Below are 23,507 nucleotides of genomic sequence, written 5' to 3' on the forward strand. Positions count from 1 at the left end.
CCATCGGCCAGCCAGTGTCGGCTGGCAACCACAAGGAGGAGGGCCTTCTCAGCAGCGGCCCCGACCCTTTGGAACGAGCTCCCCGTAGAGATTCGCACCCTCTCCACCGTCCAGGCCTTCCGCACAGCCTTGAAGAACTGGCTCGCCCGTCAGGCCTGGGGATAAGGACCATTACCCCGCCCGAATGTTGTATGCATGTTGCTCATTATTTTATTATGTGTTGTCGTCTTAGTGTTGTATTCCCCCCTCCCTGGTTTTCTGTGAGCCGCCCTGAGTCCCCTCAGGGAAAAGGGCAGCCTACAAATAAAATCAATTCTAATTCTAATTCTATATAGTTACTTAATTTGGCAGTCTTCAGTAAATTATATAGCTTGCCAGAATGCTTAAATGTCAGATGAGTTGAGTGGAGAATAAAATGGCAGAGATTCAAGATATAAGTGGTTTTATTTTTCAATATCCCCCCCCCCACCTCCAATGAATTAAAAAGAGGGAGATATGGACTGGTTCCACTGTATGATGATGGTTTAACTTTTCATTAATTCCTTCTCTTTCTGACCATAACAGGTCCTTAAAATGGAAAAAAAAAAGTCATGAATTTGTAATTTTTTAAAATACCTCATAGGCACCTATCAATGTTTAACAATATATCAGTGTCATTAATTATAATATTTATTTATTTATTTATTTATTTATTAGACTTCTATACCGCTTAATAGGGCTTTCAGCCCTCTCTAAGCGGTTTACAAATTTTTTTTTAGCAAATTGAGTCAGCAACTTGACCCCGCAGTCTGGGTACTCATTTCACCCACCTTGGAAGGATGGAAGGCTGATTGACCTTGAGCCAGTGAGATTTGAACCACTGAACTGCAGATCACAGTCAGCTGAAGTGGCCTGCAGTACTGCACCCTAACCACTGCACCAGCTCGGCTCTTATTGCATTCCACATAGCAGATTCTTCTTTTTCTTCTATAAGTAACAGAATCCAGAGCCACTCAAGAATAAATAAACTTTATTTTCAACTTCATACAGATGAGAACTGCCAAAGCAGATGGAAGGCTTCAAAAATAATGACATTTCAAGTTTATACTACCAGATCCTTGAACTGTGATTTATCCTAACAGATCACCCTTTCTGAGGGAGTAGTCCACATGCAAGAAAAGTTGAATGTAATCCAACGTACCGAGATTTGTCTTACTGAGAAAACACGAATGGACATAAACATTGGCTTGATTATGGTATAATCCTAGATTTATTTACTTAGAAGTACATTCTAACATTTATTCCTACATGCTCATAAAATTGCAGTCTTCATTGCAATCCTATGTCTACTTATGAGAAACTAAACTCAACTGGTTTGAAATGCAATCTCTTCTGAATAGACAAGCACATTTATGTATCAGAATAATGCAAACACTAATTTTTGAATCTTAAAAAACTCAGAATAATTTCATAATCCCAACATACTATTTCTTTCTTACAAATTCGAATTCCAGGCCATCCTTCTAAATAGTTACAGATTTCCTTTTATAAAAAAGAATGATGATGTAAAAAAGGAAGATACCATCCTGGAAGTAAACTCATAAAAGGGAATGTAAGATATGTGCTTTTTTTCAATACCAATGGTGAAGGCAGTTTTTAGGTAAATGTGTAGCAGCAAAACAGTGTTGAGCATCTTAATCTTCTTAAATATAAAATTTTATGTTATATTTTCCCTGAACAGGAAACAGGTTAATAATATATTTCTCACAAGAGATTTTCTAAAAGTCGATTCATTTAATTTGACAGGTTTGGATTCTAATTCAGATTAAAAATATATTTCACGCTACAAAATTTAATCAGACTTTTAAATGAAAGGCTAATTATTATTCTTGCTCATTGTGCATTCAGCACTTTCTGCATAATCCTCAAAATCCTAAATCTATCAGACTTAGTCACACATATATACCACTTTTTTCAGTATGAAGAATGAAGGAATTGGACCTCACCCCAGGACTGAATATGTACAAAGCTTTCTTATCATAGAATATTGCTCATGGTTAACAGCACATGCTCCCCTTGTGTTATTATGGATACAAGGTGGTCATGTAATGTATGAACTTGGAAAGGTACCCATTATATGAATGTAAGTCTGCAGCAAATCTTTGGAACACAGAATGAAAAAAAACCATTTTAGACAGTGGATTGATGTATCACAATCAATAGGAAAATAGGAAGCTTCTTTTTCTTCAACCTGGTTAGGTCCTTTCCAAAATGTCTTTTGAATTTATATAGTAGTTAATTTGCATGATTCTCAGTAGCTTCCAATATTTTTGCTTAAGCATGATGAAGGTTCAGATTTGCTTTTCTTTAAAGATATTTTATTTGGTTGCCATTCGCTCACCAGCTGATAACGACTTCGGAGGTTTGGGATAGTAACCAGTAGTTATTGAACTATTTGAAGAAAATCTAGCAAATTGATAATCCAGTGGTAAATCTGAAACAAACATATATGATTAGGAATTATACTTGTGTCACATCTAAATAATCCCAGGAGCTCCGAAGAAAAATACATTTGTTTCTTAAGCTTTTTAATTTGTTTGCTTAATAGTGCAACAACAATTTAATCTGACCCCAAACTTATAAGTTTTGGGTTTAGAGCATGGGTGTCAAACTCGCGGCATCATGTTGCTGCCATGTGACATTTTGCCACATTTTCCCCCTTCGCGGAGCTGGGGTGGACATGGTCTGCACGTGATGCAACCAGCCCGTGGGCCATCAGTTTAACACCCCTGGTTTAGAGTTTTCATGCCTGAGCATATAAAAATGAATGTTTTGCTTTTCCTTCTGTGAATATCATTGTTTAAAATAAAGCAAAAGGTGATTATAGATAATTTGAAATATGTATCATTTAGTGACAAATTAAACAATGCATCATTTATGCAGGCAAGGATGAACCATAACAATAAATAATATACTTGCTAGCATATCGAAGAAAAATAATTTTGGATTATATATAATACTTTGCATTAATTATTTAATCCTAATTTTAGAAGAGCAATATTATGTTTCTCATAATCATATTATACCTACAACTTTGGAGATTCTTTTCTTACAATAAAAAGTATATCATTAATCTAAGGCACCCATGGTTGTTGTTATTCATGAAACCTTCTAAATTATTTTGATAATTAAAAATTGATATACTGTATATCAATTTTATTTATATATATATTATTTACAACAAATTAGCCTGCAACTGAACACCAGTTGCATCTAGATCTTTTAAAGTTCAGAATAATTTATATAATAAAAATATATAAAATTAAAAGAATGGATAGAGTTGCCAAGTGACAATAAACAACAAAAGAGAATATTTGTAGCTCAGGGTTAAAATGAGGGCTCCTTGATGCCTTCTGAGCTTGGTTATTTTCTTGTAGACATTTTATTACCCAAACTAGGTAACATCATCAATGCTATCATATAAACCAGTAATAATTGCAGGTCAGTTGTGGCAAGAACTTCAGAAAGCTGCATGGAAACAGGTTAACGGGGAATTTGACAACAGAGGATTGTCTCTTTTTACATATCAACTTGTTACAGAATAATACTGAAATGTTTTTGCATGGAAATTTTTTTGCTCACTAAATATTAATGTGCCTTCATAGGCCACACACAATTCTTTTTGAAGCTTTATTGCCTTGCAGCTCCTCTTCCCTCCCCCTAATTTTATGATAAAGAAGTTCTGCCGAACTTCATCACTTCTTCATAAGAATGAACAAGAAATTCTGCCGAACTTCATCACTTCCTCATAAGAATGAACAAGAAATGCTTTATTTTTGTGTACTTCCTTATTTTCAGAATTTTGTTATGATTGAGACATCCGATCCTATATTCAGAAGATCCAAATGAGGCTCCCCGCTGCAAAAATTCCAAGTCCTTTTTGATCTCCCCCCTGCCCCCAATCATAATGCATGCCTGAACACACCAGGGTGTTTTAACAATTTGAACACCACAATTTAAGATCATGCAAAATACTGAAACAGAGTCAGGCTTCACATAGGCTCGGCTGCTAACTGTGATTTTCTACAGATTTAGCCACTTTAGGAACTGACTTATTGTATGGAATGCTCACCAGTATTACTCAGGAAGGTTAATGTTTTTATCACAGAGAAGTATGGAGAAAATAAAACGTGTCCATAGCACTGTGCAAAAAGAAAATCCCTTAGATAGCTCTGTGCTTCTGGACTTAAACATAAGGCTTTTTCCTTTTGCTCTTCCCAATCAATAAAGAAGCCATTTTTTAGACCAGGGATCCCCAACCCCTGTCTGCGGCCTACTGCTGGAATGTAGTCCATTTGAAACCGGGCTGTGGAAGCGGTGGGTGAGTGAGCGAAACTGCATTTCTGAAAGCGGTGTGTGCACAAAACTACCCCCCGCCCCCCAAGCTGGTCTGCTGAGCTGGAAATGTTGTAGGCTGCTGCTTTAGATGGCCTTTGGGGATCACCTGACATAATGATGCTCTATGTGGGAGTGCTAATTCCTGTCCTTAACAGTCTAAATTCTTATCAATAAAACTAAATTGATAACATTGCATGTGTACTTTTGTATTGTGTAGCTGGTATACACCAGATGTTCTAGATTATATACCATGGCTAGCAAAGAAGCTGGTTCAGCTTTATGAGAACTGTAGTGCATTGAGGGTGTTCGCCATTGTTTCAGACTGCACCTTCCTTTATTTGCTAAACCTATTTGATTGAAAACCTGTGTGAGTCATGATGGCTCTCAGAATTTATGAATTAAACATTAAGTACAACAATCAAACTCTGTATTGTTAACCTATTTTTACAAGATTGCTTTGCCAGGCTTTCTTTTGAGACAAGCACAGACATTTCTAGTATACATCCTTGCAGGCAGATTTCCCTAACCTACATCTATCTGTAGGAGGAACAATTATATGCCTTGGGCCATGTACAAAGTGAGATTTCCTAAAACTTGTTCTTTTTGAAAGGGTAGGCCAAAAAGTGTGGCTAGAAATATTGTGTGACGTTACGTTTAATTTCTTTTGTGCAGTAAAATAAATGCTACTTGGAATCACTTTACATTAGAGTTTTCATAATTTAGGGGCAAACATTAACTTGTGTCTGGCCAGAAATTTATACTATCTTTTATATTTGTATGGAAGATCCTGCTAAGTCTGGACATGTAATTGGAATAACTCTTTCTGTCTTTGATACTGTACGTTTAACACAACACAATTGAAAAGGAATACTTGCATTTTATCTTTTTAACAATAAATAACATTTTTATTTTGCAAGATAGATCTTAATTCCAAGGGAGGTTGGTGATATCTCTAATCATTCGCATCAATGATACAAGACACAGAAAATAAATCAATAGAAATTATTTCATTTCTTTGGTCATTCCCCCCCCCCTCTATTTGCTGATAAACACATAACATATTGGGAACCTCTCTCTCTCTGATACTCATACATACAAGACACATATACAACATACACACACAGAGAATTTTATGGAAGGATGCCAGATAAGGCATTACCCAAGTTTGTTTGAAGCTGCAGATTGACTACTTTTCTTCAACAATTTTCCCCAAGCAGGGAAGATTGGATATTGGCTAAACATTATGCTGAATGGTTGGGTCCATTGGGTTCTTGAAAAGGGAAGCATACTCCTTTCTTCCTTCCTACCTCCCCTCCCCCCCTTCCTACCTATCTACCTACCGCACTACAGTATGCCACTTCCTGATGATCCTGTTTTTTCAGGAATCATAGTCACTCTTCCCAGTTAGCCATGCTTCTTTCAACTTGACAGGACTAACCCAGTCAAAATGCAACTCCAAGAGTAACTTTATCTGTCAGTTGCCTAGAATATTCTTGACAATGGCCCTGCAGATGGTGTGTATCCTTCCCCAGCAAGGAGCAGGTCACCTTAAAGAGGGGTGCTAAGTGGCTGATAGCAGACATGAAGAAATAGCAATAGCAATAGCAGTTAGACTTATATACCGCTTCATAGGGCTTTCAGCCCTCTCTAACCGGTTTACAGAGTCAGCATATTGCCCCCACAGTCTGGGTCCTCATTTCACCCACCTCGGAAGGATGGAAGGATGAGTCAACCTTGAGCCGGTGAGATTTGAACCGCTGAGCTGCAGATAACAGTCAGCTGAAGTGGCCTGCAGTACTGCAGGCCAAGAAACAATTATATTTTGCTTCCTCTTATTACCATGATGTAATCCTTATTGTGAATTCCCATTCTAGGCAGGCACTAAGTCTTGGTCAAATTGCCTACCAGATCATTAGGAAAAACCTGAGAATTTGATATGCTGAGCAGCGTATACAGCCTATTCCATAAATGAGGAGATATATATATATATATATATATATATATATATATATATATATATATATATATATATATATATATATATATATATATATATATATATATATATATATATATATATATATATATATATATACACACATACATACATATATATATATATATATATATATATATATCCTCATTTATGTATTTAGTGTCACAACCCCTGGTATGCCCAAATAAATATTATTTATCAGCACAAATACAAAACACACACACAGACACATATATATGTGAAAAAACTGCCTTTAAGGTGATATTCCATGAGAGGAGGACTTAGAAAGTCTACCTGATCTTATTGGACAACACCCTCCCCCCATTCCCACCCCCACTCTGGGATTAGTTCAGCATGAACTAATGCCAGACTTTTACAGATAGACCTTGATTTATGACCCCAGTGTAACTCAGACTTGTAAGTAATTACAGTCATAGGTTGAGTCACTATGTGACCGGATTTGATTTTATAACTGTTTTTATAATGTAAAATGAGTCACTATGATTGTTAAACAAATCACATGGTTATTAAAATGACCATATGGTAGTTAAACAAATCCAGCATATCCAATTGATATTTTTTGCTGTTTTTCTACTGGGAAAGGGCAAAAACCATTGCAGATTGCAGTAACATGCTGCAACCAGTCTTAAAATATGAGCTTGTTGCCAAAACTCCAAATATGATCACATGTGTGCATTAGTCATAACTTTGAGAATGGAATATAAGCATCTTTTTTGAAGTCTTTCTTAACCTCCACCTCCAGGGACTGTTGGAAGGCTATAAATCAGGTTATAAGTCAAGGACTAGCTGTGCACCAGCAATATTTTCACAACTCTTACAGCCATGGGACTTACAATGGTGGCTGCCGATATCTCCTTCAGCCTCTGCCACTGCTCTCTTGTTGTTGCATTATTCTCATTCAGTACTGGGGATGGGTTGGCCCTCCTTTGTGTAGCCTCTTGTTATTCAACTATTATTGTTGTTATTGTAAATAGTAATAATAACTGCTAAAATGGAGAGGAGCAATACATGTAGCAAAGATATATGCAAAGGATTTTAGTCCATATCCATTTCTTCTTCTGGTCAATACATGGTTTATGATTATGGAATAAAACTTAATTATTAGAGATGGAGATTGTGAATGCTATATCACTTGCTGTTTTACATAATAAAGCATTACTTTTAGCAAAAAAAGTAAAATATTTTGTTTATGGCTCTGCTATTTGAATCATTTTTGTGGCGAGCAAATCAAAAATACAGTATGTTTTAATGAAGATACAAATGATTTCTCTTCACTGTTTTCTTTTCCCTTTCTCAAACTCAAACCATGCTTTAGTAGAATTTACTCTGGGATTTACAATGAAAACCTATGAATATTTACTAAAATGTAAGCTCGGAGCTGCCAATCCATAAAAGATTCTGGGGAGAGCATTAGAATTCCAAACATCAACATTAATCTGACATTAATATGAATTTGACTTTAAAATTAATGGTTTGAAAATTTCAGGGATTGGTTTAGGATTATTATTCTTACCTGCTATGGCTTCAATGCTTGGGATTGTAATTGTGCTATAAGTATGAACAGATTTGCAAGACCATGTATTTACTAAGGTTTCCTCTTCGTTTTCTTTTCTTGAAATAGTATCCACAAAGAAAGAACCCCACTGTTTAGAAATGGAATGGAGAGCTTTGGGTTGACGTCCCTGGAATATAAACAAACACTAAAGTAAACATAAAATCCATATGTGCTCTTATAGTTTCACATGGTTTCTATGTAAATGGGATCTCTCTAATATTCAAGGCACTACGCACACAAAAAGAAACTTGGTGAATGCTCAGGAAAGTCCCAATAACAAAATCAGTCAAGAAACTCTAGAGCCTCCCCCAGGCATAAGAAAAGATCACATTTTGAAATTCAATCCAGTGCATTAAAGAAATTCTGCTTGTGACATTTTTTCTTATATGACCTGTATGTATTAGGAATTTCACAGTGACAATGTGCAAAATATATTAAATTGTCTGCTGTTATTTTGTCTATACAGCCAGCAGCTCTTTTTTAGGCAAACTGTTCCCTGCTAGGGATGGAAAGAACATCTAGAGGGCTGTTGCAAAAACATATTTTAGGCATCTATCAAATCAACTCCCGTCTGTTCAGAGTTGGATTCGAGGCAGATTGGGTTGAAGAACTGAGGCATGGCCTTGTTAGTTCCCTGGGAAGAATTTCATCTGGTAACTCCTATAGTAGATCCTTGTTAATCTAGCCACCCAAGGCCTCCTGGAAGGTTACATGGTTGGATCCATGCAGTGGTTACTTCTGTGGGAGATTAAATGGTTCTACCTATCTGGTAGGAAGTGTTGTGTACCTCCTCCCTAAACCACCATTGTTGGGACATAAAAATTTTGGCCACTTTTGTTAAGTCTACCTTTTCCATTTTCTGGGGAAAGCTGTTGAGAAGGTGGCTGAGTTGCAAATTAAGAGGGATTTGTAGAAAATGAGTTATTTGAATTCAGACACCGCTGACTTGTTCAAGACATCTAGCAGAGCTAAGACGTGGATCGTGCAATCTTGCCTCTATTTTAAATTTTTATATTCAGTTTTAATGCTTTTAATATTTTATTTGTACACTACCTAGAGTCCCTCCATGAAAGAGATGAGTTGTTTTTAAATTTAATAAACAAATAAGCAAGCAAACAAATCTCCTTGATCTCTCAGTGGCCTTTCATACCATCAATCAGGCTATCCTTTTGGACTGACTACGACATCTGTAATCACTGAAGTAGTAGGCATGAGCTTAAATGGACTCCAGAGGATGGTAGAGGACAGGAAGGCCTGGAGGAACGTTATCCATGGGATCACGATGGGTCGGACCCAACTTCGCAACTAACAACAACAACAACATGGGCTTAATGTTTTCTGGTGGGTCTCCTCTTTTCTCCAGTTCCAGCTGACAATACTGTGAAGAGAGAAATGGAATCCAAACCTCTTGACCTGCCAAAGGGCTGGTACTCTTGCTTCTTCTGTTTAACATGTCTTTTCTGTTGCCTGCCCTCTGAGCTTATTCTCTGAAGAGAAATGAAAATCTTTGGATATGAGGACACTCAACCGAATGATGAGAGCTCTCCACTTGTGTGCACTGGAGCTTCCATATAATGATTACCATAATAATTTATTGCACATTATTTTTCAATTTAGCTAACTCAAAACCAAAACACTGGAACAGAATCTATTTTAAGTAAACATTAAAATGGATTTAATAATGCAATTACGAACTGTAGAACCACACACAACAGATTAAGGACCATAGCTCAAGGTGATTTAGCTTATCAGTGATCATAGCTTCAGTGTCACCCTTCATTTTATCCCTGCACCAATAATTTTGTGGGATAAATTGGGGTCAGAGAGTGACTGGGTGAAAATCATCTATCTTTGACTGAGGGGAGACCTACAATTAATCTGTGAAATGTACTACTACCAGTATTACTGAGTGAAATGTAAATTAATGTGATAAGAACTGGCTCTTGTGAAACAAATTTGCTTTTTACAGAAAGAATAGAACAATCCTTCTCTGATTCCTGTACAGTTAAACTCAGGGAGATTAAAATTATCTTAAAGTAAACTTTGTACAGAAGTCAATAGAAAATGCCTTTGAGTCATCCAGGGCATTCTTCCTGAAAAGCATAAAGCATACTTATTATCCTGTGTTGCAAGTGTTTATTTTGAATAAGAGTAAGGGTATGTTTCTTTCCTTTGCTAGTTTTGCAAAACACAGGAAGGAAGCAGTAGCTGAACGCAGTTCATTCATCTTCCTACTTTGATGTACTTCTTCAAGAATAAAATAAAAGGAACAAAATACATTTATAATGACATGAAAGGCAAATAATACAAGAGAATTGTTAAGCAAAATTCTAATTATTTTAGGGCACATAATGTATACCAGTTTTTTTTAACTTCTTTATTTATTCAATGACTTTGTGAAGTAGACAATTATCGTCTATTTGCTGAGGAGGCAGTAAGTGAATGTGGCTTCTCCTTTGACTTTGCTTATCAGAAAATCCTAAAGGATTATCACATTACCTGTAACCCATTACAGGAAGGAAGGAAGGAAGGAAGGAAGGAAGGAAGGAAGGAAGGAAGGAAGGAAGGAAGGAAGGAAGGAAGGAAGGAAGGAAGGAAGGAAGATTTCTAATCCTCCTTGATAATGTCCCACAAGGAAATTCAATGGGGAAACTGGCAGGAAGTCAGAAATCACTTTTATTCTTATTGCCCACCTATGATCATTTTGCTTCTATTTTTAGGGAAGGAAATAGCTCTGAAACATAACCCAATGGAAACATTTTAATTACTGAAACTATGTTTTTAATGCACACAAATAATGCTTAGATCTGTATATGAAACCATTCAGTGAAGGCTACCCTAAATCTGTGGCCTTTTAAACATTTGCTGAACTAAAACTGCCAGCATCCTGATGATCTATTATATGTCCCACAGTACTGTTGAAAGCTGCTGAGAATTAAGACGAGAAGTTTTCCAGCCTTCTAATATCTGATAAGCACTTATATCTTTACTGCAATAAAAATGATAGGCACTGTAACCATCATAGATATGAGCCAGTTGTCAAGAGTCTGAATTTTGACCATGTGACCTGCACCAGTTATAAGGGTGAATAACAGTCACAAGTCACTTTTTTCAGTGATGTAACTTTGAACAGTCACTAAATGAATTGATGTACATTGAGGACTACCTGTAGTGGTTTTCAAAATGCTATGCCAACCTCTCCCATAATGGTGGAGGAGCTGAGTTATACCAGATTATCCTTACCTCATACTTTCCTTTCTTCTCCAAGGGTTCAGACCTTGACTCTGTAAGTACCAAACCACCATCTCCTCCAAGCTCTTCTAAAATAAGGACAGTCTCCCAGTTACTATAGTGATGAGCTGAGAAAATATCTGAGTGCATGCTATCACCAAAGTAAACGACCTGGAAATAGGGAAACACAGCAATTTTATCTAACAAATAAATATCTGCATTTGAACATTCAGCACATATGAGTCCTTGCTGATCATCTGCAAATCACATAGGATCTACCAGTAAATTCCAAATTAATTTCTATTATCCCTGACTTAAAATACGTTAATAATGACTACCGGTAATTAAACTTGCAATGTAGTGGATACAGACTTGAGAATAAAATACATTAAAACATAACTGGAATTTCTTTGAAAGGTGATCATACATTAAATTAAGCCATCTTATGTTAAATATTAAAAATAAATATGAAGCTTGCTTGTATTTCCTGTTAGCTGATAATATTTATATAATTGTTATTACTATGGCTTACTTCTAGATCTCTAAAAATTGGTTTCTAATAAGATGAAATTGTGTTCAGAGGTGAATTCCTACCGTTTCAGACTGATTCAGCCAAACCGGTAGTGATTTGGCAGCCTGGGTCACAGGAACAGGCAGCGACCAAGGCCTGCACTGCCCCCAAACCAGTTCTCCTAGAGGGCCACCATCTTGATTTTCAGTTCCGAGCATGCGCAGAACAATTGTAATTGTACAAATGTAATTTTTCCCCTTTTTAAATGCTTTGAGCATGCACATACCTATTATTGTGCAAATGTGCACACCTGCGGAGCAGAATTTTTGCACACACCGAACCGGCAGTAATGCCGGGACCACCCCTGACTGTTGATGTTGAGAAAGCCTTCTTATGAGGAGGCTCTGCTCTCATGCCTTCACTTCTGTTTTTTAAAAAATACCTTTGGTTCTACTTTGCCAGTCATCTTCTTCAGCAACTCATACAAATGAGTTGAGTTACCTTGGGAATACCAGCCAGGTTTGTCCAGGTTTGGGAGAGCTTCTTGTTCTTCATCATTCTCTGAAACAATAAAGGAAATTTATCTATTTTACTGAAAATGCAAGAAATAAAAAAGCTCTCCTCTGAAATAACTAAAGACACATTAAACAAATTTAATTTTTGAGAATATACCAAGTGGGGGAAAAATAAGAAAGAAAAAGAAGCTCTGATTTCCGACTCTCTCTGTGACAGTAAAATAAGGAATTAAACATTAACTGCTTTTCTATTTACTTTGTATTTTATAATACTTTACAACTCAATGAAAATGTTAATTTAAAAAAAAAGAGAATATACCAAATGATACCTACATGTCCCACAAATTATAGTTCACTTCACTGTTTTTCATCTTCTGGTGGAGTCACCAATAGCATTTACAACTTCCTTAAGAAAGCTTTCAAGGAATAGGTCTTAAAATTATACAATAAATTAATTTTGGATCCTGGAAATTGCATGTATAAAGATTCAAACTGGGGCTGGGATAGGTTAATAAAACAATAAGATGGAGGTTTATATCTGCATCAAAGTAAATTAAAGCAAAGTTAGAAATTAATATTATAGAACCATTATGTAGAGAAATAAATTAGATATGGGGCAGATGGGACAGGCACAGGCAGTTAAGAAGGATAAGAGGACAGATATCTAGTTAAAGAGAAAGACACAGATTTTTAAACAAGTCTAGAGGAACTAAGTCTGTTTGATTTCTGTCAGAATAAAGCACTTATTTATCACTGTAATTTTAAAACAGGTTTTTGCAAGTTTTGCTCCCAGAATATTTTGAAATGCACATTTTTGATACAAATGCTGCACCCTTACATTAATTATATGTATCTCACATAGCCTGAATGCATCTTACAGCCATGAAATGGACATGCAGTCTAGAATCCCAAGAATGAAACTGCTAATATGCAGAGTATGTTGGCTGGTTTTACTGGAATAAAACTCATCTCAAATTGATCAAGACTTTAAACAGTTTTTATAACATGAAAAGTGAGTAGTTCCACACAAAACAGCTGTTTTTTAGGGGTTCTTTATAAAATGATTAAAAGGAAGTCCTAATAACAACAAATCTCAAGTTCTTAATATAAGCAGAAAACTGCTTTCACTTCATTCTTTTTTTTAATAAGCAAACAAAGATGTGCTATTCTTATTATTTCTTCATTTATTTCTCTTATTGATTCAGGATCGTCGATCAGATCTTTTTTCTATTAGTACAAATAATATCATTGTTTTGCAAACAGAGATATTTAAACTACTTTGTTGTGGAAACATTTGAAAATATTTAAAGAGGAAAAACAACTTTTAGGTGTAATCCAGTCACCAATCACCAAGTACTCCAAAGGACAGAACACAAGCTACATGGCTCTCCAAGGTTCAAGAGAGCGTATTCACTTTCACAAGCAGAAACTATTCGAAGTTGCCCAGCAATTACCTCTGTGATTGTAGCTCTGAGGTTATGAGAGTTGAGAAGAGAATTGATGTCAGGAAGACAGTATCAGCATATCATGGAAGCATTTGAATCTGTGTGAACCAAAGTTGTCACAGTACCTCAAATAAATAAAATTTAAGAGTCCTGCACTCGTCTCATGATCCAGGTTATTGCTAAAGAAAACTGTTATTTAAAAATAATAGGAAGACATAACTTATTTATATTTTCTGAACTACAGCTATGACCGTGGAGTATGTATGCATTTATATGTAGGCATTAATATGAAGGTCAGAGAAATTTGCCTTAAAAAGCATATGAGATCTTATGCAGCCTTTTCTTTAATGAAAACTAATGAACAATTGTTATAAGAAGAAGTGAAACAAACATTGGAGCATTAGGGAGTCAATCCTCTAAAGCATACCCCATTGAGCTCAGTGGCATTCACTAAATCATTCCAATAGTAAACTATCTAGGTTCCCTTAAATAACCTCTATTGGGGGGAAATCCACCACTATGTTGGGCATTATCCAGCTCCTACCACCAAAACATGCCTCCTAATATTCTCCTTCAACTTTTAGTTGAAGTCCCAGTGATCTTCTGTGAGAAGAATCTTCCTGTGATGAGGACTCCCTGGGACCAAGTTCCCTGAACTGTGGCCGCTCTCAGAACTGTGCTGCTCCTCTGGACTAATAGCAGCCAGGAACTATTGAAGGGGCGTGTTTAGAGCTTGGCTCTTGGACTTGCAGTGAATGGTGAGACTTTTTTGAGAAAGTTGGAGCAATAAAGGGCAGTTAAGCCTTCATTCTGGCTGTGTTGCTTCCATGCCCAGCCCTGGGTAGTCATAATATCTGTCTTCTGAACCTACTTTTGCTCTTCACATCCTTTTTAAAGAGTAGGATCTAGAACTGATGCCTGGAGTCCACGTGTGGTTTAATCAGTGCAGAGTTCCATGGATCTGTTACTTCACCTCATTCAATTGCATTGCTTCTGTTAACGCAACACCATTTTTTAATTTTTAGAACAAACAGCAACTTTATTCTCAGGACAAATACTTTTCAGAGGTGGTGGGGCAAATTACTTTTCTCAGGTTGTGAACCAAAACCAATATTGTGAACAAATATCATTGTGATTTGCACCTCCTGTCTTGCCCAGTTATTTTATAAAGTAAGCTAGATAAATTAAATATGATCTTGTAATACAGATTTGAATATAGGAGGAGACAATGTCAACTTGGCTCTCTAAAATTATATAAAACTGTAAAACTATATTTGTATGCAATTGAAAAAAATGTGGCTATTCTAGAAAACAGAAATAAGTAGCTGGCTATATGCAAGAAAGAAACTGGCTTCTAAATAATACACAAAACTAGTAATCAGGACCCAGTAATCCTGGGATCCCCAGCCCCCGGGCTGTGGCCCACTACCAGGCTGTGGCCTATTCAGAACCGGGCTATGTGAGTGGCAGGCCGGTGCACATGCATGCAGCTCTACTTGCACAAGTCAAACTGCGCACATGTGCGCATGCATGTCGACCCACCACTCGCATGGCCCGATTCTCCTCCCCCCACCTTGCTGCAAAGGTTGCGGACCACTGTTGTAAAGGAATACAAGAGAATACCCCACAGGGGTTGAAATGAGTTCTTGGTGCTCTCTGAGCTATTTTATTGCCGGTTTTTTATCATCAGTGGTAGTGAATTAGTGCGTTTGTGTGTGCTAGGGTTTGCTATATATAGTTCGCCCTGCCAATGTGTGTGCGTGATTTTGTCTTTAGAAATTTCTAAATTCGTTATTGTTTTCTGCTTGTTCGTCTGATGTTAATCCCTAACTTATGCGTATGCTAGAGAGGATGTATTATGGGTATTCTTATTTCTCTCAGTGTTTTTATTGTCTATTTTGAATGCTGTGTTTGTGTTTGTGTGTCTATTGAGGGCTAATTTGTTCAAATGCCAAGCTTCCAGGATTCCTTAGTGATTTTTTGGATTTAGTTTGGTATAGAATGCTCTCAGTTTCTGAGCTGAAACTATGCTCAAGTCTGTCTCTGTGTTATGAGATTAAGAAATCTTCACTCTGTCTGCAAATTGGTGATCGTCAATATACTCTGCCAGTCTTCTACCTGACATAATACATAATAGCTGTGACAACCCTTACATTATCTATTGTACATGACTACTGTTTTTTCTCCTTTGGCTATTGCCCTGCCCCTGGCAGGGTAAGTTACCTCCGTATTCCATCGGCCAGCCAATGCCGGCTGGCAACTACAAGGAGGAGGGCCTTCTCAGTAGTAGCCCCGACCCTTTGGAACGAGCTCCCCGTGGAGATTCGTACCCTCTCCACCGTCCAGGCCTTCCGCACAGCCCTTAAGAACTGGCTAGCCCGTCAGGCCTGGGGATAAGGATAGCCGCCCCTCCCGAATGATGAATGTATGTTGCTTACTATTTTATTATATGTCTCTATGTCAATGTCTGTATTCCCCCTCCCTGATTTTATGTGAGCCGCCCTGAGTCCCCTCAGGGAAAAGGGCGGCCTACAAATATTAATAAAATCTCAAAAAAAAATCTCAAAAATATAACAGGAAACAAACCCCATACTTACTAGCATTGATGATGGTACCAAGTCATATAAAAAATCATTTACAAGAAAATAACTATGCTTAAAACAGCTTAAGAATTCCATTGATGTGGATTATAACTTGATTATAAGGAACTTTTGATATTGTAGCTTTCTCAAGTGAGTTCCTTTGTGTCCTTAATGGAACATTTATCTTAGGAACACTTGGTTGAATAAACTAGACATGTACTCAGTCCTCAAGAAAGAATATTGTGCCTTTAGAAGAAATAACGATTTAGTGCATTTTGCATAACTTTCTTATTGCTCTAATGCCAAATGTAACATTTAATATGAAACACAGCTGTTTATATCATGTGAGTGCATGCGTGGTATTTTGGGGATATACCGTATATACTCGAGTATAAGCCGAGTTTTTCAGCCCACTTTTTGGGCTGAAAAAAGCCGCCTCGGCTTATACTCGAGTCTACAACTGGATCCGGCAGTGCTGTTGCCTGTTGGAGGAGGAGGAGGCGAACCAGCCTGCCATCACCAGCCACCGCCAGCCCCGCCGCTCTTCCCGCTCCCTTCCAAGCCCCACAGTCCAGCGGACGGAGCAGAAACAGCCCCGGGGCTTCGCTGCCGCTCCCCGCATTTTTTGCACGGGGATCCCTTGGAGAGGGGATTCTAGCCTGCCATCGCTGGCCACCGCCAGCCCCGCCGCTCTTCACGAACCTTTCCAAGCCCCACAGTCCAGCGGACAGAGCAGAAACAGCCCCGGGGCTTCGCTGCCACTCCCCGCATTTTTTGCACGGGGATCCCTTGGAGAGGGGATTCTAGCCTGCCATCGCTGGCCACCGCCAGCCCCGCCGCTCTTCACGAACCCTTCCAAGCCCCACAGTCCAGCGGACGGAGCAGAAACAGCCCCGGGGCTTCGCTGCCGCTCCCCGCATTTTTTGCACGGGGATCCCTTGGAGAGGGGATTCTAGCCTGCCATCGCCGGCCACCGCCAGCCCCGCCGAGAAGAAACCTCACTGATGCAATCCATGAGAAAAATATACAAACAACATCAATAGTATAAAGCAGTGGTCCCCAACCCCCGGTCCGCTTTGGTAGCCACCCGCCCGGCCGCCTTGGTAGTCCGTGGAGACGGAGCGCGTTCGGTTAGCCGCTACCTGGGGGCGCCGTCCCCATGACGTCACCGCGGAGTCCTCACCTCCTTCCCTGGCGAGGCTTTCTCCCCGCCAGCCAATCAGAGGCCAGTCCCCGGGCAAATGGGGACAAGTTGCTGGCCGGTCGAAGCAGAAGCGGGAGATTGGAGGGGGGGGAGAGAGAGTGAGAGCTGGGCGGGTGGCAGCGCGTTCCACAGCGGACTAGGCGCGCCGCGGGCTGCCAACCCCCCCCCCCCACACACGTACACACACTGCCTCTCTGGCAATTGGCTGCCCAGGAAGGGAGCGGGGAGCTTTCACAGATAGGAACGTGATGGGGTTTGTTTTCTTCCCCCACTCCTGAGCCCTTTTTTTTTTTTTGCTTGCCTTCTGGGGTCTCCGCCGTGGAGCAGCCAAGGTCAGATGGGGAGGCGGAGAGAGAGAGAGAGAGAGAGAGATGGGCGGGTGGCAGCTGTCTGTGAAACATCTTCCCCTCCCCACCTCCTGGGCAGTCAATTGCCAGAGAGGCACGGTGGGGGTGGTGGGGGTGGAAGGAAATAAAAAGAGAAGTTGCCCTTTCATTTTGCAATCTCTCTCTACGACCTTGTTTCATTCTCTTCCCTTTTGTTTCGTCCTCATTTCTCAATCTCAGCAACTTTAACACTTTTGGACTTCAACTCCCCAAATTGCCCAGCCAGCTAGAATAGATAGATAGATGGTGGATAGGTGATTGATAGATAGAGAGGGATGGATGGATGGATGGATGGATAAATAGATAGATAGATGATAGATAGATAGAGGATATATACACATACACGCATACACACATACATACACAGAGAGAGACAGAGACAGAGACAGAGACAGACATGGATGGATATACTATAAAGAATAATCCAAACTCCTTGGATGTTCTGGGCACCTTTTTCCCACCTGGGCCTATTCACAGATGCCACTTCGGAATCTTTCTCAGGTTCCCTGACTCCTGTTTGGGCACACTCCCTAATCTGGTTCAGTGGTCTTCAACTCCCCCCCCCAATGAATGGGAAGACACTCCCCCCTCCATCCCCAAATCCTGAATGCCTTTGCCAACTGGAAGGAATGGTGGCTGAGAAGCAGAGTTACAGGGATTCCTTGGGAGAAAACGGCACATTTTTGGTTCTTTTCACCTCATTTTATTCCGTCCAGAAAATGCGGGGAGCGGCAGCGAAGCCCTGGGGCTGTTTCTGCTCCGTCCGCTGGACTGTGGGGCTTGGAAGGGTTCGGGAAGAGCGGCGGGGCTGGCGGTGGCAGGCGATGGCAGGCTGGTTCGCCTCCTCCTCCAACAGCACTGCCGGATATCCGTCCAACGCTGCGGGGGCGCCAGCGGGAGCTTTGGCGGCTTCACCTCAGCCGCAGCGCTGGGCAGCAAATGTGCTGGTGCTGTTGGAGGAGGAGGAGGCGGCGGCACCTGAGGACAGGACAAGAAGCAATGGAAACTTGTCAGAAGGAGACTCAAGCTGGAAATAAGGAGAAATCTGACAGTAAGAACAATTAAAATCCTAGGAAAATGTCCTTTCATGAAAAATTACTTTTTCAGTTAACTCTGCCTGACATTAGTTGGGCGAACAGAAATATTAGTTGGCCAATTCTAAAAGGGAGCACCAGAAAGAACTTAAAGTATTTTTTAAGAGAGCTGGGTTTTTCATTTATATTATATGTATGAACAGAATTAACACAAATTGCAGATACCAATCAAACATAAAGAAAAAAAGGATGAAATAATGCTCATTTTTAAAAACTCAGTGAAAATAAAAACAATATACCAAGAAGGTGGCATACTGGTTGTGATTTGATCTCTTCGTGGGATCCCGGGGATCCCCTATACAAGTATTTTAATATTGCAGACTTGCAGTATTATAAGTCATACTGATATTATAGAACACTTTAATTAAGCGGGTCCCTTGAATAAACATAACTTTGAGTTTCAAATAACACTGATTTTTTATTTTTGAAATTTACCGGTATCTGCTGCATTTCCCACCCTAGGCTTATACTCGAGTCAATAACTTTTCCAGCTTTTTGGGGTAAAATTAGGTGCCTCGGCTTATATTCGGGTTGGCTTATACTCGAGTATATACGGTAGTTAGATTTAATGGAGAAATCGCTGGCAGAATATGGTAGAAAACTGTATAGTATTAAATACAGTATGTTGTGTTGCCATCTATGGCTCAATTAATAGAATACTGTCCTTGAATGAGCCTGTTAAGAGAGGGGGGAGGTGTTTACTAATTCCTGCCCTTGCACTACCATAGAAATTATTCCAAAACTTAAAAAGTCATCTGACAACTGTGTGAAATGCACGTAAAGCTGCAGAGAGAATAACGTTTACTTATTCACCCTTTCTCCAGTGGGAGTCTCTGTTGGATTTCAGTCCTTCTTACAAGTAAGAGGAAACTCTTTATCTTTTGTTATTTATATGGAGCTGTTTCTCCAGGACCTCAAGGCAACTCCTTCCTTCAATTTTTCTTTCTAGAAACAACTGTCTGTGGGATGCTGAACTGAGGTAAAGTGACTAGACCAAAATCATCCAGTAAGTTCCCATGGTTGAGGGCAGGACTTGAACCTGAATGTCTCTAGTTGTAGTCCAACACTTTAATTACTATACCACACTGACTTTTTATGAATAAAAAGAAAAATATTGTATTAACCCTTGTTTACTTGAATTTCAATTGTAGAAAGATCAGTGATCCAGCTAGAATTACTTTCTTCTGTCCCTTTGAGGTTGCCAATGCAAGCGCATGTATATGAAACTCTCCTTTATGCTGCACATTTCATTCAGGGATTTGCTACCCTGTTTCCCTGACAATAAGACCTCCCCGGATAATAAGCCCAATCAGGCTTTTGAGAGCATGCACTAAAATAAGCCCTGCCCAAAAATATTGCAACACAGCAGCAGCCATGAGGTGACCACGCTTGCCACCTCCTGCACCTCAAAAATAATAAGACCTCCCTGAAAATAAGGTGAAGTGCTTATTTCGGGGGTCAAAAGAAAATAAGACTCTGTCTTATTTTCGGGGAAACACAGTAACATAAATATAATCATCAGCATCAGCATCAACATCATTTTAGCCATTGTCTGTCCATGAAGACTTCTTCCACATGTTTCCAACCAATATGATCCTGAGCTTTCTTTTGCCAATTGGTCCCACAATACTTGCTGATGATGTCACTCCGTCTTCTTTTAGGTTTCTTTTGTGACTCTTTTTATCAAGTGGAATCAATTCTACAACTGCCTTGGTCCACCTGCAATCAGTCCTTCTTGCTATATGACCAGCCCATTACCATTACGATTCTTTTACTTTTTTGATGATTTGTTTACTTTTGTTTCTTCTCTAATCCATGGTAATAATATATACAATATATATATATATGTGTGTGTGTGTGTGTGTGTGTGTGTGTGTGTATAACATACAATTATATATAATATATAATATTATATCTCTATCTCTATCTATCTATCTATCTATCTATCTATCTATCTATCTATCATCTATCTATCTATCTATCTATCTATCTATCTATCTATCTATCTATCTATCTATCTATCTATCTACATCATAACCCTGCCGCTCACTGATTGGTTGGCTCAACAATTGCCCCGCCCGCCTCTAAGAGTCCTATCTAAACCTTAAAGTCTTAAAGCTGTTAAGTTTGTACACCTCTGGGGTTTTTTTTCTAAAGGGTTAGGGATGCAAGGGTCTTGTAACTTGACAGCTTTAAGACTTGCACACTTCAATGCCAGAGTTCCTGAGCCAACATGACTGGAGGAGGAATTCTGGGATTTGAAGTCCACAAGTCTTAAAGCTATCAAGTTTGAACACCCTTGGGGTTTTTTTCCTAAAGGGTTAGGGGTGCAAGGGTCTTGTAACTTGACAGTTTAAGACATTCGTGTTTCAAATGCCAGAGTTTCTGAACCAACATTTTGGTTGCTAAGCAAGAGCGTTTTTAAGTGAGTTTCACCACATTTTACAAGTTGGCCATGCCCACCCGGTTACATGTCAGCCAAGCCACTCCCACTCGGTCACATGGCTGGCAAGCCACTCCCACCTGGTTACATGGCTGGCAAGCCACTCCCACCCGGTCATATGGCCAGCAAGCCACTCCCACAAAGCAGGCCACACCTACAGAAGAGGTTCTAAAAATTTTTGAAACCCACCACTATGCGTCACGTGCAGGCTATGCCTACCCCCAGTTTAGTGAAGGGGGGAAAAGTTACCATATGTCACGTGATGACAATGTGACGCTGCAAAGAGTGGGCTGGTGCACACGCACATTCATGTGCAGCTCAACTTGCACAAGTTGAATTGAATGTGTGCTCTTGTCTGCTGCTGGCACGGCCCAGTTGCGAATAGGCGACAACCCGGTAGTGGGTTGTGGTCCAGGGGTTCGGGACCCCTGTTCTTTGTTATGCTTTATTTGAATTTCCAGTAGGCGAGACTGAAACTCTATTCAGAGCTTATTTTAAGGCAAATTGGATACAAACAATAGAAACAAAATTTTAAAGTATCAAAAAAAAAAAACAAAAAAAAAACAAAACCCTAACCAGCAGCAACTTCCATGTGCAATTGAAAAGAAAATGAGTTATTGCTGAGTATTTCAAAGTCATCATATGTACTCAAATTTAACCTCCAGCATATAAACTTATTAGGCTTTCCATATGCAAGAATCAGATTTAGGTGGGATATAATCCAATTCAATAAAGCATTTAAGACTTGCCTAAAATTCCTAGCCATAATTATTTGATCCATAGTGACAACAAAAAGATGTTCAAATCATTCATATAATACGGATGGGATTTTTAAACTTCTGTTTATGCAAATAAAATATTTTATATTTACAGAGGCCTAAGTAAGGTTGAAAAATCAAAAATAAATTTATTGAGTCTGAACCATAATATTACATTGTTTATTATCTGTTTATTATGAAACAATTGAATCTGTCAGGTCTTTCACATCATTCTCAATATCTGCTTTGTATGATTCATTATTCTGCTTCAACTGCATAAACAGAATTAAGTTCTTGTTTGCATGCATAAAAAACATTATATAATTCTAATGTATGCCATCTTATGTGTCTAGTGGTGAAATTCAAATTTTTTACTACCGATTCTCTAGGTGTGGCTTGGTGGGCATGGCAGGGGAAGGATACTGCAAAATCTCCATGCCCACCCCCCTCTGGGGCCAGCCAGAGGTGGTATTTGCTGATTCCTCGAACTACTCAAAATTTCTGCTACCGGTTCTCCAGAACCTGTCAGAACCTGCTGAATTTCACTCCTGTGTGTCTAATCAGAAGTTTCTTAACCAAGATAGATTAAATATATATACACACTTTTTTTTGGCTTCACTTTCTTCAATATGTGAATTTAAAGCACAAGTTCATTTAATCTCCCCCCCCCCCTGCATTTGTTGGCAGATATTTGGGTGAAAAGTCTGTATATGTGTTTGAATATGTTTCTCTTTTCTATATCTTTGCTTCCCAAACTCAGGCATTTTGGTATGCAATTCAGAGAAGCAAAGGCTCACTGCATCTTAGTTTACCTATTGGCTTAGGAACTGCAGGTTTACCCCCCCCCCATTTTATTACAAACCAGTAAGCCAAACAAATGTCTTCCCCACTCAGACTAGAAACAGTATGCTCTCCAGTTATTTTAGGATTTTTTGGCAGCTCTAATGTGAAAAAGAATAAGATAAAATAAAAGGAGGACAACTATCAGATGGCCAGTAAAGTTGCTTACAACTTCTTTGCTAACTTCCATATTAATATGTTTAATTCTAGCTTACCCAGAGTCCGGAAAGGTCTTTGATTTGGTGTCTGGGAAAAGAAACCAGGTTTCAGGGCATTTGTGATTATAATGTCAAAAAGGTCTTCAAAATCATTCCTGCAACAAGAAGAACAAGTTAAATTGATATTTTCATCTGCCTGAGTAAGAACAAACATTTCAATTATTGTTCTCCTGTGATGAAAATTGCGACAATATATTCAGCTAAAGACTAGATATATGCAGGTATATCTTGTATGGGTTATCTGTATGCAGTTAATAAATAGCCAAGTCTTTTGAAGGATTTTAAAAAATTTAGCCTATGGTTGCTACAGTAGCCAGATTACAATGCTAAT

General features: G+C 38.9%; 1 protein-coding gene across 1 annotated transcript in view; it reads right to left on the reverse strand.

Annotated features, from left to right (window-relative positions):
* Window positions 1-992: 992 nt before the first annotated feature.
* Window positions 993-23,507, reverse strand: part of NT5DC1 (5'-nucleotidase domain containing 1) — a 95,055-nt gene continuing 72,540 nt past the window's right edge. The window contains exons 8-12 of the mRNA XM_014053390.2: window positions 23,174-23,271; window positions 12,134-12,252; window positions 11,193-11,351; window positions 7,908-8,076; window positions 993-2,473 (exon numbers count right to left, since the gene is read on the reverse strand). Coding sequence (XP_013908865.1) covers window positions 2,358-2,473; window positions 7,908-8,076; window positions 11,193-11,351; window positions 12,134-12,252; window positions 23,174-23,271 — 661 coding nt within the window. The 3' untranslated portion in view covers window positions 993-2,357. The remainder of the gene's footprint in view (window positions 2,474-7,907; window positions 8,077-11,192; window positions 11,352-12,133; window positions 12,253-23,173; window positions 23,272-23,507) is intronic.

Source organism: Thamnophis sirtalis, unplaced genomic scaffold (genome assembly GCF_051295495.1).
Source record: "Thamnophis sirtalis isolate CommonGarterSnake01/CBP01778 unplaced genomic scaffold, rThaSir2_p1.2 scaffold_6, whole genome shotgun sequence".
Lineage (NCBI taxonomy): Eukaryota > Metazoa > Chordata > Lepidosauria > Squamata > Natricidae > Thamnophis > Thamnophis sirtalis.